The following is a 14,638-nucleotide window of genomic DNA, read 5'->3' as shown; positions in this document are numbered from 1 at the left end:
AATATACTTTCTACCAAAGTATTTTCCTGATAAATTTTTGTAGAATTCTATTAATTATATTTTGTCACTAAATAACTAATGGAAAATAATAAAGCTACCAATTTTTTGACAGAAAGGATATCATTCCAAAACCAGAAAAACCACGTCACATACATCCAGAATTTGGTTGCCAAATATATTCCAAGCGGCAATGCACTATGCATTGAGTGATCAAAAAATGATCTGTAAGACACAAATTTTATTTAGTTTGAATTTAAAATCCAATTTTACTTATTTATTATTTAATTATACAATGTATTTATCTAGATAAAATATAAAAATTAAACATATATAATATACAGTAAACCATTTAACCAGAATCCAAATAAGCAGGATTTTTAAAATGGTAATATACAATGATTCTTTCTCTAAAACCTGTTACTGGTGTCTCATTGTAGCATGCAGATAACCCTGAGTTTCAGATTATGAGAGTTTTAAGTGAAAGCCCCAGGACCAGCCTCACTGAATTTAAATGGCATCATTACCAGGATGGTCATAGAATGATTAATTTTTTCATTCAATATAACTTGGAAAAATGATTCACTAAATTACAAAGCGGTTTTATGATTAAAAAAAGAAAAAACCTACAGCACTTTAAAAAAGCACAAATCTGATAAATTATATATAATAAAATACATAAATGACAAATCCATTTTATCACAAGATCCCATAATGCCTTTGGAGCCATCTTTTCCAAACATGTTTAATATCTTTTTAACTGTAAGAAAACTAATATGTACATTAAAAAAGAAAAATCACATTCCTTCAATTAAAATAGTCAAGAAAAAATATTGAGTCCAAAATCACCTTTGATAAATAGTTCACTTTTCCATGCAAAATAAAGCATTATTGATTATTCACTGGACACCTACATACATACATACACACACACAGTTTTCTATTACATATCCAAAAGCAACTTCTAGTTTTCACTCTGTGAAAAGTTTGCTTCTCTATATAATGTTAGGATTTAGGTGCATTACTTCAAATAGAATGAAACAGTCATATGAGTACTTATTAAATTCATCTAAAACAGAGTTAAAGTAATGCAACATTTTAGTAAACATATACTACATGCTTGTATACACATATAAAATGAGGATCATAGGATCACAGATTTAAAGTTAGAAGGGAGAGCCCTAGAGGTTACTTAGGTCACTTAAAAACTGAGGCCCAAGTAGGTTAAGTGATTTGCTCAAAGTCAAATAGTACTATAAAGCTGAGATATAAAATCTCAGTTCCCTGATCCCAAATTTAGTACTCTTTTCACTGTTATTGCAATCCTTAATATTTTTTAAAAAATACTTTTAGAAACCCCAAAACACTAATTTTTTACATTGGTACTCAACTTTTTTTCCATCTCAAATGTACATTGTTCTTTAATAAAATAACAAAGATAGCCTCATGGATGAAGGAGGCAAAGATTAAAGATCACAAAAAACTTTAGGCGTATTCAAAGGTATTTTTAAAAACTGAGCTTTTAATTTAAAATTAATTCCTAATTTAGTGACATCTGTTTAGCTTACTTAATGTTAGTATTACAATCCCCAAAAAAAATCTTATTAAATGACTTTTAAAAAGCCAAGTAGAGATCAATAAACTAGACAACAAAATGTCACCAGCATGAAGTTTGATGTGGAGTCGAGAAAATCCAAGTTCAAATCTCATTTCAATCTCTGATAGCTATATGATGCCAGGCAAACCACTTAATTTCTATTTGCATCAGTTTTCTTATTTCTCAAATTCTCAGGATTGTTATAAGGATAAAATGAGGCAATATTTGTAAAGTGCTTTGCAGATTTTAAAGCACTGAACTAGCTACTGTTGTTACTGTTTTTGTTAACCTTAGGTGCTAACCATCTAATCACAGCCATTCATACCAAAAATAATTTGTATTACTTTACTAGGTATCTTCCTGCTTAAATTCCAGCAGATAACTGAAGAAAGGAAGAACACAAGACAGACCCACTGAAGCAGAGACTTTGAGTCCCCTTGGTTAAAGGAAGCAGAAGAGGGAATGTTGATGAAAGAGTAGGATACTAGGTAAGAAGGACTTTATTGCCTTCACTATTTTACCTAGGAAAAGTGCTTTCACCAATTTTGTTTTTCCTCCTGAAATTTAACAACAGAACCTGATAGCAAATAGACAAGCATGGCTGCACTTTAAGTTCTAAAGGGGCATATCATTCATTTATGAAGAATAAAATATTTATTTGTATTATACAAATGGATAACAAAGTATTTTGTACCAAACCAACCCAGTCAAATCAGGCCAACCTGGTTTCAACCAAAATATTCCAAATTATATACATATATGTAATATGTGCACACATGGTTATTACAGATATGTGTGGTTATTTAATGTCAAAGTGTGTGTGCATGTGCACATGTAGTGAAGTGTATAAAAACCATATACATATATGTGTATATATGTGTATACACACATAAGTATAAGCACACACACACATACTAACAAAAATAAATGAGGTCTCACTCACTGACAACTTCCTTAATTCTTATAAGGCTATAGAAAACATGCACACTAATGAGACCACTGATCACAGAGGTATTAAAATATCCAAAGATAAATACTGTTTAAAACACTATAGAAAATAGATCTTTGTTTTATCAAAGTTTTTTAAATTATGCTTTTTTCTAAGTAATAAAATACTTTTTTTAAAAATGACTTTTTTCCTGAGAGAAAATTCATATCCCTTCATTTATAGCTATATTACATCATTAAAACCAACACTTACTTTGAAAGAAACTGGACCATAGCCCAAACACCACCATACATTAGCCCTTTAATGAGCCAAGAATCAATATCTAGGTCTGCTATAAACCCAACCAGCCATATAACTAGGAAAGGAGTTCCTAGCATTACCTTCTGCCGAAATTCCTGCACAAAAACAAATATGTTATCAGTTTTTTGCATTTTTTATGTACATTTATTATTGAAACATTAATATCTGATAAAATGAAGAGCAAACAAAACTTGATCAAAGAGGCGGTGAGTAGGGAAGAAAGGTCTCTTCTGTTCTCTTAAAGCATGTTCTGGGATACCAGCATTGTACCAAATTATTCATGTCTTTCTAACAAAATAGAAAATGATAGGATCACAAATTGGGAACTTGAAAGGCCTTTGAAGCTTTCAAGTCCAATTCTCTCATTTTACAGTTGAAAAAAGTTAGGATTAGACAGGTTAAATAATTTAGCCCAGGGTCACATAGCTACTAAGTGTCTGAGTCAAACTTCCTGACTACATCCCCAACCTATAACCGTTAAACAATACTGCTTCTCAGAAGAGCAGGGGATTTCAGAGCTGACCTAAGAATGGCTTCCATTTCTTTCTGGTAGTGAAGAGAACTTGAAAGACACGAATGAACTACAAAACTTAAAGATGTAGTAACATAAATTATGATTTTATTTTTAAATAACACACCTGGACATTAAACAGAGATAATTTTAAAGCAATAAAAAAGTGAAAAGATCTTATAGGTCATCTATAGTCTTTTGGCTTTTGTTTTCCAATTTCTGTTGGAACTCTCCCAGTGAAAAGGAACTAATTATTTCATCAAGATGCCTCTTCTACTGTTGGATGGCTCTAGGCAAAAAGTATTTCCCTGTCACTATTATCTATGGAATATCCTTGCTAATCTAACCTTTCTACTAAACGGATACAATTTTTGAAATAACTGCAATAACCTCCCCCTTTGCTCTAGGATTAAATAAGTATCTTTAATTCCTTTTATGATAGGATCTCCAAAGCCCACATTGTTTTTTTTTTAATTAAAGCTTTTTATTTTCAAAACATATGCATGGATAATTTTTCAACACTGACATTTGCAAAACCTTATGTTCCAAATTTTCCCCTCCTTCCCCTCACCCCTAGATAGCAAGTAATCCATTAGATGTTAAGCATGTTAAAATATATGTTAAATCAATATATTTATACAATTATCTTTCTGCACAAGAAAAATCAGATCAAAATGGGAAAAAAATGAGAAGGAAAACAAAATGCAAGCAAATAATAAAAAGAGTGAAAATGCTATGTTGTGATCCACACTCAGTTCCACAGTCCTCTCTCTGGGTGTAGATGGCTCTCTTCATCAACTAAGATCATTGAAATGGCCTCAATCATCTCATTGTTGGAGAGTCATGTCCATCATTGGATAATCATCTTGTTGCTGTGTACAATGATCTACTGGTTCTGCTCATTTAACTTAGCATCAGTTCATGCCACCTTATATTTCTTTTCTTTCTTTTTTATAAAGCTTTTTATTTTCAAAATATATGTATGGATAATTTGACAACATTGCCCCTTGCATAGCCTTGTGTTTCAGATTTTCTACTCTTTCCCCCTTCCTCCTCCCCTAGATGGCAAGCAATCCAAAACAGCCACATTAAATTTCTTAACAGCTGCCTCACTCTACTGGCCCATGGCTGAATTTACTATCAGTAAAACTTTAAGGTCTTTTCCATATGATATCCTATTAAGTTTCTCCTACACATGGGCAGCTAGGTGACACAGTGGATAGAGCCAGCACTGAAGTCAAGAAGACCTGAGTTCAAATATTTCAGATACTTCCTAGCTGTGTGACCTTGGGCAAGTCACTTAACCCCAATTGATTCAGCAAAAAAAAAAAAAAAAAAGTTTCTCCTATACACTTTTGCTTCTTTAAAAAAAAATTCCTAACTTTACTTTTCATTTATTATATGTAAATGCCTCTTTTCACTAATAGACTATCAGAGAAAACAGTAAGAATACTTATATACTAACAATTATTAGCCCAAGATTCTTGTTTGGTGACCTCGAAAGCTACCCAATAATGATCATCTGAGTCATATCTTACCATATTATTCATAAGGATATTATACAGTCAAGTCCTTTGCTAAAAATCAAAATGTGTTGTGTCTAATACCTCCCAATCTATCTATTAACTTAAAAATTCAATGATCATATATATCAGTTACCTTCTGTATAGATAGCAGTGTCCTACAAGCTAAAAGGAGTAAGAGTTTAAAATAAATATATGACTACTCCCACGGAGCTCAGTCTCTAAGGAAATCATATATATAGATAAATATATTATGCAAATTTATACTGACAAAAATAAAAAAGAAATCAGAAAAAGTTCAATAGAGAATGCAGCACTTGAGGCTGACTAACAATTTGGGAGAAGGGAGGAAAAACAGATTACAGATAATGAACAAAAGAATGGCAGTAGAAAGACACAGAATTTCCTCAGAGGATAGATAATAATCCAATTTGTCTGGTGAGGAATAGTAGACAAAGACAGAAAGATAGGATGGCACTCAGTTTTGAAGGGCTCTGATGCCAGACAAAGAAGTCTGAATATAATTACTTGGTAGATCACAGGGAACTACTTGTATGTTTTTGGGTAGAAGAATGATATGACCAAACTTAGCCACAAGACAGTTTGGCAGTGGTGTAAAACTTGGACTGGAAAAGGCAAGACTGCCATCCAAAACAGACCAAGGAACATAGAAAACTGTAAGTTGATTTAACTTTCTAAGCAGGTGATAAGTAAGCCCCATGCTAGTACAGTAGCAAAAGAAACAGAAAATAGTAAATGAATGTGAGACATTTTACAAAAGTAGGATTAAAAGGACTTGGTATAGTTTGGTTGCAAATGGCAAAGGAGAAAGGTAGATTAAAAAAATCACACAAAGTTTTCTAATACAAAAGTCTGGGAGGTATCAATAATAGAAATAAAGGATCCAAAAAGAGGATCTGATTTAGTTAGAGAAAGATATTAAGCTTGATTTTGGATATGCTGAGGTAAAAACAGGCCATTCAGGTAGAAATGTCTAGCAAGGCTGTTAAAAGAAACGTTAAGTTTGGGACTAAGAGGAGAAGAAAATGGAGATTTGGGAGCATAAAGATAGTAGTTGAAGTTGTGGCTATGAATGAGTATGCTGAGAAAACAGATTAAGGCAAAGAAGGTAGTGGTAGCAACTTTCAAGTTTTACCTCACATCTGCCCTATATTCCATCCAAACTAGATGGCTTAAAATAATTTCAACTATACAATATTTTTCTACATACATGGTTTTGTTCATGATATTTCATTAGTTTAGAATGGCTTTCTTTTATCACATAATCTCAAATTTAGTTATAATTGTTGCTACAATAATAAATGTATGATCTAATGAAACATTTTGAATTTATAATATAGTTTCAAATTTTAATATACAATGATTTTCATTTTTAAATGATAATGCAAAACAATTATAAAATTTCAAAGAAATAAAAGCATAAAGATTAAGGGGCTTTCTCAAAGCATATTACTATTAAGAAAATGGACATTTATTAAATGTTAAAGTTGAATTGATATTGTTTTTATTTCCTGATGTCCCTCACCCCAATAAATCCCTCCCTTATCATAAAGAAAAAAATCAGCTACTCTGCTCTGTGCACAGCTTGGGTAGTTGGGGGAGGGAGACATCATGAAAAAATAAGGTAAAAATATTCTCTTATCTGAGAATAACGATGATATAAAAGGGGAGCTACAGACAACTGAGCAATTAGCATAACATCACCAAATAGTATTTTATATGATTCCATTTAAGAATAAAAAAGTGTCATGGCCTCAATAAGAACAGTATTTGGACTAAAGTACAGAATATATTAACAGATGAAAATGCTAAAGATAACCCAAAAGGTCTTTAAAACTATTCTTAGACTAAGAAGAATACAAAAGTTCCAAGGGAAATGCTGTAAAGGTAATAGAAAATAGAGAGAAGTCAGTTTACTCATATTCAACTTTGCTTCTATCTTCTTGAGAAAGAATAATAATAATGTCCTTTGTAAATAAAAAGGGTAGTCCAAACACCACATAGAAACAACTGAAGGCTAAGATAAAGGAAAAGTTAGATGACACCATTTATTTAATGTCTTCAAACCCTAATTTCAGTGTCAAAATAAAGGAAAAATGTGACCCACAAAGCACTGTCAGAAAAAGAAATCAGAAAACAAAAGCACCAAGAAATTGGAGCTAAGCAAATATTTTTTAAAAGTTTTCTAAAAGAGTAAGGGTAAGCTTCTAGAAACAATAAATCAGTAGGTTTGTTGTAATCCCCGGCAAAATTTCAGAAAAGAATATTAAAATGGATTGTGAGCCCTCAAGAGAAAAATCATCATAAACTAACCTCATTTTCTTTATTGTGCTGTTTCTTTAGTACAAATGAAGAATGCAACAGAGCATAACTACATTTTAGTAAGAAATCTGATGAACAATAACTTTAAGCATAAGATAACAAAATCAAGGCAGAATGTCTAAAAGCCTGGAACAAATCTGTCAAGAGTGTTGATAAAAAGATTAATAACCAAAAGATATATCTCTAAATAGAATGATAGAGGGATCTGTCTTGTTTAATATTTTTATTGACAAACTTAAAAGAAAAAAGGCAAGATTATCAGATTTGAAGAGGGTATAAAATCAAGAAGGACAGCTTATATAACAGAGAGAGAAGACAAGATTCAAATTTATTTTAAAAAGGTGGAATGAAGCCTAAAAACCTGCAAAAATTAAATTTGCCAAGTAAACAAAGTAAATTGTAAAAACTCCAACTAAGTGTCAGTTCATATAAAAAAACATGAGGGTAAATTTTAGTCAACAGCTTGCTTAATAACCGTCAACAGGGTTATTTGGCTCCAGAAAATTATCTCACACTATATATTGGGGAAAAAAAAGTGAAATCCTACTTGAAGGCATAGACTACTTTGTTTTTATATCCACAGCACCTAGCCCAATGCTTGGCATATAACAGGCACTTTAAATAAATGGTTTTTTATTGTTTTATGATGCTCAGATCATATCTACAACATAGTATTCAATCCTGGGCATCACATCTTAAAGAAAACATTAACAAATTAAAATGTATCTGAGGAGTCACATCATTAGGAATGTATAGTCCATTTGGCAATAGAATGTTGAATGCAATGAGTGAAGGAGAAGTTGTGGAAGTACAGAAAGATTACTTAAGAGACAACAAAAGCCTAAGCTACTGTCAGAGTAGGAAGAAATCTCCATTTTATTGAAAAAGTATAAAATAAAGAGATTTTAAAATAATTTTTAATGCTAGCAACTGGGAAAAAGAATCACAAATGATACTAAATAAAATTTAATTAAGTACAAATATAGTTTGTTGTAATTTAGGATATTCAAGCAGCCAATTAGGAACTGCTATCCTATAAAGATTTTTTTTTTTACTTATTTAAAAAAAAAAATTAGTATATTTCAGTTTTAAGCTGCTTTTAGAAATTTTGGAATAAACATGGTTTGTTATTTAAATCATAAAAATAAGTGCCTTGTATAAAAATTTTTAAAAAAAGATTTTTCCAATTTTCCTAGCTATCATTCTTTCTGGGTTGATATTATTTAATGATTCATATAAATTCCTTGCCAGAAGTTCTGAAATTCTAGAAACATAAATATTACTGAGGAATAAACTTTGTAGTCTAATACTTCTGGACTATTCATTGTATTATATTCATGAAATGCTCTCTACCTTTTACATATTCAAATGTAATCTATCCTTCATAAACCAGATGAAATCGAATCTCTTCTAATGCCTTCCCTCTTGACATGCACATTAAAGTGGTATATTCCTCCGTTGGACTAGACAAGAGTGGACTACTGTAATGATTTTTTTCCATTTTAAGATTCCATGATTCTTCTCAGAAAAATATTATCTGAAAAATTCATTTGGAAAATAATCATAAATTTCCTGTCTCGTTATAATAGCTCTTGTTTCAAAGTATGTGATTAATTTTTCATTATTTAATTTTCCCTGTTGCTTCAATTTATACAGTAGTGAGCCTGGATTCTTAAAGACTCTGATGGTTGAGTACAAGTGCACTGACACGCTTGGAGTACAAGAATGGTGAGAGACTAATTCTACTCACCTAGGAAGGAAAAATGCATCAGGTTGGCTATAAAGGAAACACTTCAGCCACTGAACTTCTCAAAGATCATCTACTCTCATACAAGAGAATGCTCACACCTTAGTTTCACAGACCCTTGAGAATTTGAGAAAGTATTTTTCATGTGTTTAACACTTTGTTGATCTTCAATCTGAACATCAGGTCTTTGGGGGCAGGAAACATAAATGATACTTCTCAGTATCTTGTATTTTGTGCTTTGCACAAAACAAATACTTGATGATTCAATTTTGCTAAACATCCCAATTTCATTACAATGTTAGGATTTTAAAATGGATATGCTTGTATTAGAATTGCAAGATAACAATCTTAAATCTAAAAAAGAAAGGCCAACAAACAAAGTAGTGAGTTTTACCTTATCAGCCTTTAGCTTTTTGAGGAAAGATGGATTGTCATACCCTTTTGCCTGTCTTGCCTCTTGTAAATGATTGATCATCCAAACATTTTTTCTTTGCTTTGCCAAATCAAGTGGTGATTCTCCCTGATGGATGACAGAAATAGAATTTCACATTAAGAATAAAAAGTACAGTTTTACTTTCCATCCTATTCACAGAAAAAAACAAAGTTATATCTTTCAGTATCACTTTAATTCTTATTTTGACATAAGATACAATAGTTATTTCAGTTGGGTTTTAAATTATTTCATTAATGTAAGATAATTATTCTTTTCTGAGAATGAGAAAAATATATCCAAAACTCAATAATTAAGTTACAAAATTCCATCCTAGACAACATTATAAATTAGTGTGCAAATCAAAAAGTAGGTATTTTCATACTTGCTGGATCATAGGTATTTATTAAACATAAATTATATGTTTATGCCCCATTCTTGGAGGAGGTCACGAGAAAGAGCAATTACTATAAAACATTCTATTAAACCTTTCTCAGTTTCACCACAATAATGCCAAGAGATATAAGAAGAAACTGAAGAAAAAGAATAGAGAAATAACACTTTTGGTCAGTTCCCAACTCATCTAATCATTATTGAGTTGGCAACAATTCCTTTTTGTATTCCTAGAAAAATTCAAAATTGTAATTTTACCCTGACACAGAAAGAATTCTACAGTGATAAAATGCAAAGGAAATGAGAAATAAGTCATCATTCCAGTTTTAACTGTATATCTTTTAACCTTTTCTTTGTTTTTATGAAGATACTTTAGAGCCTTGAATGAGTTAAAATTTCCCACTTAAACTTCAAATACAAAAAGAAAATTTCAAGTCTTTTCTCACAGATTCACATTTCTAAAAAATAAAAAATAAAAAGACAAGAAAACTACTGAGATTTTATTAACTTTATGGACCATATAATCTTTGTGAGGGATGGAATCTAATTTTTTAAAAGGCTCCCCAAAATAAAGTAAAATTTTTTTTAAAAGGTGTCACAACATAATAGGGTATAGGCTAGTCTAACTTCTACAAATATAGGTTCTATTTGAAATACCTTACCTAAGCAAAAAATCCAGATACTAAATTTAATACCAGCTAATTAATCCAAACTATAAAAATTACCTGTGTAAAAGCATTCCCTTTAGGGGTACAACTCCCAGAGAATATCCTGCAGTTGCCTCGGGGTCCATCTGAGCATCCCTTCCACTAGAGGGTCATGTGACACCTAAGGATTGCCTAGATAAAAAAATTGAGGGAGCTTTAAGAAATCTTTCAACTAATCTTCTAATTATCTGACTATTTTAGTGTATTCTTTATATTCAGCTAGAAGTAAGAATAAACAGTTGAGTAACTCTAATAGTTATACTGAAACCAGGAATCTGAATTTATTTATATAATCACTCCATGTATTAGCAAAAGAAATAATCAACATGGAGATTATAAAATACTATGCAACAACTAGTAAAAAAATATCCTTTTGATAGTTTTGTCCTAATAAACATTGTGGATCACTTGAACTTTAGCTTATGGTTGAATTTCATTCTCAAACCAAGGGCAAGTTTTCCTCTGGAGATTTTCTAGATCAGGAACTTAAAAATGTAATGAAAAATTTTCTGAAAATGGTTTCTTATTTTATTCCAAGAAACCACATCAAGATATGCTTATAATATTAACAGAGCTAGAACACTAATTTTTTCACAATCTAAAAAAACCTTTATTCCTTAAAAAGGTAATATATCTATGAAGAGCTCCTCAATGAAAATTTTAAAAACTGAAAAGCAAAAATCCTATTATTTAGGGATGAATATACTTAGGGGACACTATTTTTTTTTTCAAAAACTCATGAGACCAAGTCATATAACTGGGATTCTACATATTGAGATTACTGTACCAGTCAAATAATATTTGCATCTCAGTGAAGCTAAGAGTTTAATCTATCCTAAATAAATATTTGAGAACTGTTCTGATCTGAAATACTCAATTGTAACAATACAATACAATACGATTTTAAAACAATTATGAACAAATTATCTATTTAATGCCAACAGCTTTAAAAATATTACTTCCTGTGAGATATTTGTAAAATGCTTTGCATAATGCCTGGTACATAATAAATACCCGTTTCCTATCTCCTTCCCTTTTCATTTTGGTATAGAGATCTACTTTTTTGCACTTTCTACCTTTTTTTTGGACTATTTACAAAGACTGGAAAAACAAACCAATTCTTTATGTTATTATTTACAGGAAAGTCTTTTTATGTAACTGAAAAAGACAGAGAAATTTTAATAAGACTTAAGCTCTATTTTATTTGGAAATGCAGTGACAATCCAGATAGAAGCAAAACAAAACAAAACAAATTGATTCTAAAAGATTTTTTATAACCTGAATAATTCTGAGGAAGGAGGGAAGTGACTAGATTCAAATTCTGATTTTTTTGGACAAGTTACCACTTCACTTTTCAGGATCTCAGTTTCATCATCTGTAGATAAAAGTTAAATTACATGATCTTAAAATTTCCTCCCAATTGTAATGGTTTTTGAGTCTATGAATTTGGAATCATTAATGTCATTTCTATTAAGTAAACTATTTTTGAAATGCATTTTATAATAATCCAAGGTTATGAACCGATAATCTTTCTAAGAAACATCAGATCCTACATTGATGATGTACAAAAAAGGGTAGAAATTCTAATAACAACAATAACAAAAAATCAAATTTTTCTCTCCAACATAAAGGAAAGTGAAGGAAAATCTACATCAAAGAATTTTTCCTCCAAAGTTATAGAGATCATTTGAATATTTCAAAAACTTTTAGAAAATAAAACAACACTGAGGCATGTCTATTTAATGGAACTGTATGGGTGATGCAGCTAAACAATGGTATAAAATTTAGACTTCATTCATTATAGACCCTGATCAGAGTGTAAGGAGGGAAATTAAAAGAGTGTCTGTTTTTTTTGGTTACAGTCCTTTCAGTAGTATGGGATAATAATAAAATATATTATAATTATAATAATAACTTGAAAGATATAGAACATGGAAGGCAGGAATCGAAAGTGTTGGAAATATACATAAACTATGTTATTAATCTCTTTTAAATATTACTTGATACTTGATTTTATAGGCCTTTCAAAAAAGTAACCTGTTAAATAGTAAACTCATAATTGCAGCATTAAATGTTAATATTTAATAATAATATGATACATATTATTATTTATAAATATATTATAATTATAATAATAACTTGAAAGATGTGTAGAACATGGAAGGCAGGAATCAAAAGTGTTGGAAATATAGGTAAATTATGTAACTAATCTCTTTTAAATATAACGTGATACTTGATTTTATAGGTCTTTCAAAAAAGTACATTCAAGAATATATGTGATGTTTTATTTATTCTATTAATGTATGTTAAATGCTATCTTTTCTCCATTTTCCTTCTTTCATCTGTTAAAACATATCACCAAAATTTTCTCTTATTTCTCTAAAAACTCAAGCATGGTTGACAAAAGAATAAAGAAACTGACCAAATGTTCATCACTTAACATTCTGATTCTACCTAAAGAAAAGTTCTACAGTTTTATAGATTTCTATCTTTATAGGAAAACTGTTATGTTTCTAAATGTTGTCTAGAAAATTATTTCAGATTCTTTTGTTTTACTAGAACTGTATTATAGTCAATATGCCAGCTGGGTGCAAATCTTAAAAAATACTTTCACTTCATATTATAATGTAATTTGATTGGTGTATAACCCTATTTTCCACTTATTTACATAAAAAATACATTCATGAGTCACAGTTTCTTTAAAAGTAGATCTCTGATGATACCAAAAATAGTTGGGAGAGAATCTCACTATTTTATGTTTTGGATACTTTACAAAAGTTTAGTAATTCCACCTTCCTCAAGTTAATTCTAGTCCCTAGAAACTACTTTAAATCAGAGTGACTTTGTCACTTTAAGACAAAAGTATGAGCCTTTGAAAGCAAACTCCCTTCCCTTTATCATATCATTTTGATAAGAAGAAATCCATTTAACCAAGTAGGCAAAGAATTCTATCTTCCACAAATACGAATATCTAATTAAAATACTGCCTTACCTATTCTAAAAATTTGAATACTAAAAGTTTAATACCATATAATTCATTACATAAATTAAAAGAGGCTAATTCAGAGCTATTGTCATATTATTTATTCAACAATATTTTTCAATGAGGACTCAAAAGCAACTAAACTGCAACAAGAGATGCTCAAAAAATTCTATCTAAAATCTCTAAATAATAAAAATCTACTTTTATTACATTTTGCATAACATCCAGGGAAACAAGAATTTGAAGTGAGCACTATATGATAAAATAAACATCCATAAAATATTTTATATATCATATATTTAAATATGCTATATAGCAAAGCTATAAAATTTAGACAAAAATTCTGTTAAGTATATATTTTAACTGTAATCTGTGACTAAATATCTAAAATCCATAAAATTCCCAAATTGTCACATTACTTAGTATCAAATCTCCATGTTAGATCTTTTCTCAAATATACCATAAATCTAGATAGGCATACATAAGTACAAAATTAAAGTTTCTGGCTCCTAAGTTAAACCTCCCTTTCTAAGTTTTTTCCAAAAAGAATAGAGAGAAAGAAAATTGTTGTAAGGTCAAAACATGACTCCATTCTTATTTTCTTAAGAATGAAGTAGTTTTTCTCATCTTTTTTATTTTTCTTTTTTATCAGAATCACTGAGAAGTAATGAATTCCCTAAAAAGACTAAATATACCAACATTATTTTAATGAATTAATTTCTTATAATTAGGTAAGTTTGGGCCACTTAGTTGAATTAAAATTGGTATATCTGTAAATAAGAACAATGACTTTATACTTACACATTTATTTCTATATACCAATTATCATTCATAAACTCTTTGTTGCCCTTTTCTTAAAATAAATGAGTAACACATAAGCACAATGCATAGGAACATTAAAGATACCCTGATCCAGCAGATAATGACCTACTTTCTGATTGGCTACTTCAGGCTAATAGAATTTTTTTAAATGATTCAAACTAGATGATATTTGTTTTCTAACAAATCATTTAGAAATTTAAGAAATGTGATTCAGAAAATAACTTAGGAAGTAGATCAAAATAGGAAGTGTTTTTCACTAAAAATAATAATTTATGAATTGTTATTGATAGATGTTATTACAGTTTAAGAGTGTAAAGGAACTTCACATAGCTAATA

At 30.0% G+C, this 14,638-nt stretch overlaps 1 protein-coding gene across 2 annotated transcripts in view; it reads right to left on the bottom strand.

Moving 5' to 3' along the window:
• The window catches only part of ZDHHC17 (zinc finger DHHC-type palmitoyltransferase 17), a 99,016-nt gene that overhangs the window by 40,321 nt on the left and 44,057 nt on the right, over positions 1-14,638 (bottom strand). For both annotated transcript variants that reach the window (XM_052001390.1, XM_052001391.1), the window contains exons 8-10: positions 9,362-9,487; positions 2,796-2,938; positions 122-222 (exon numbers count right to left, since the gene is read on the bottom strand). In XM_052001390.1, the coding sequence (XP_051857350.1) occupies positions 122-222; positions 2,796-2,938; positions 9,362-9,487 (370 nt within the window). The remainder of the gene's footprint in view (positions 1-121; positions 223-2,795; positions 2,939-9,361; positions 9,488-14,638) is intronic.

The sequence above is a fragment of the Antechinus flavipes genome, chromosome 5 (genome assembly GCF_016432865.1).
Source record: "Antechinus flavipes isolate AdamAnt ecotype Samford, QLD, Australia chromosome 5, AdamAnt_v2, whole genome shotgun sequence".
NCBI lineage: Eukaryota > Metazoa > Chordata > Mammalia > Dasyuromorphia > Dasyuridae > Antechinus > Antechinus flavipes.
The sequence above is the reverse complement of the archived record's forward strand: the minus strand, read 5'-3'. Positions and strand labels throughout refer to the sequence as shown.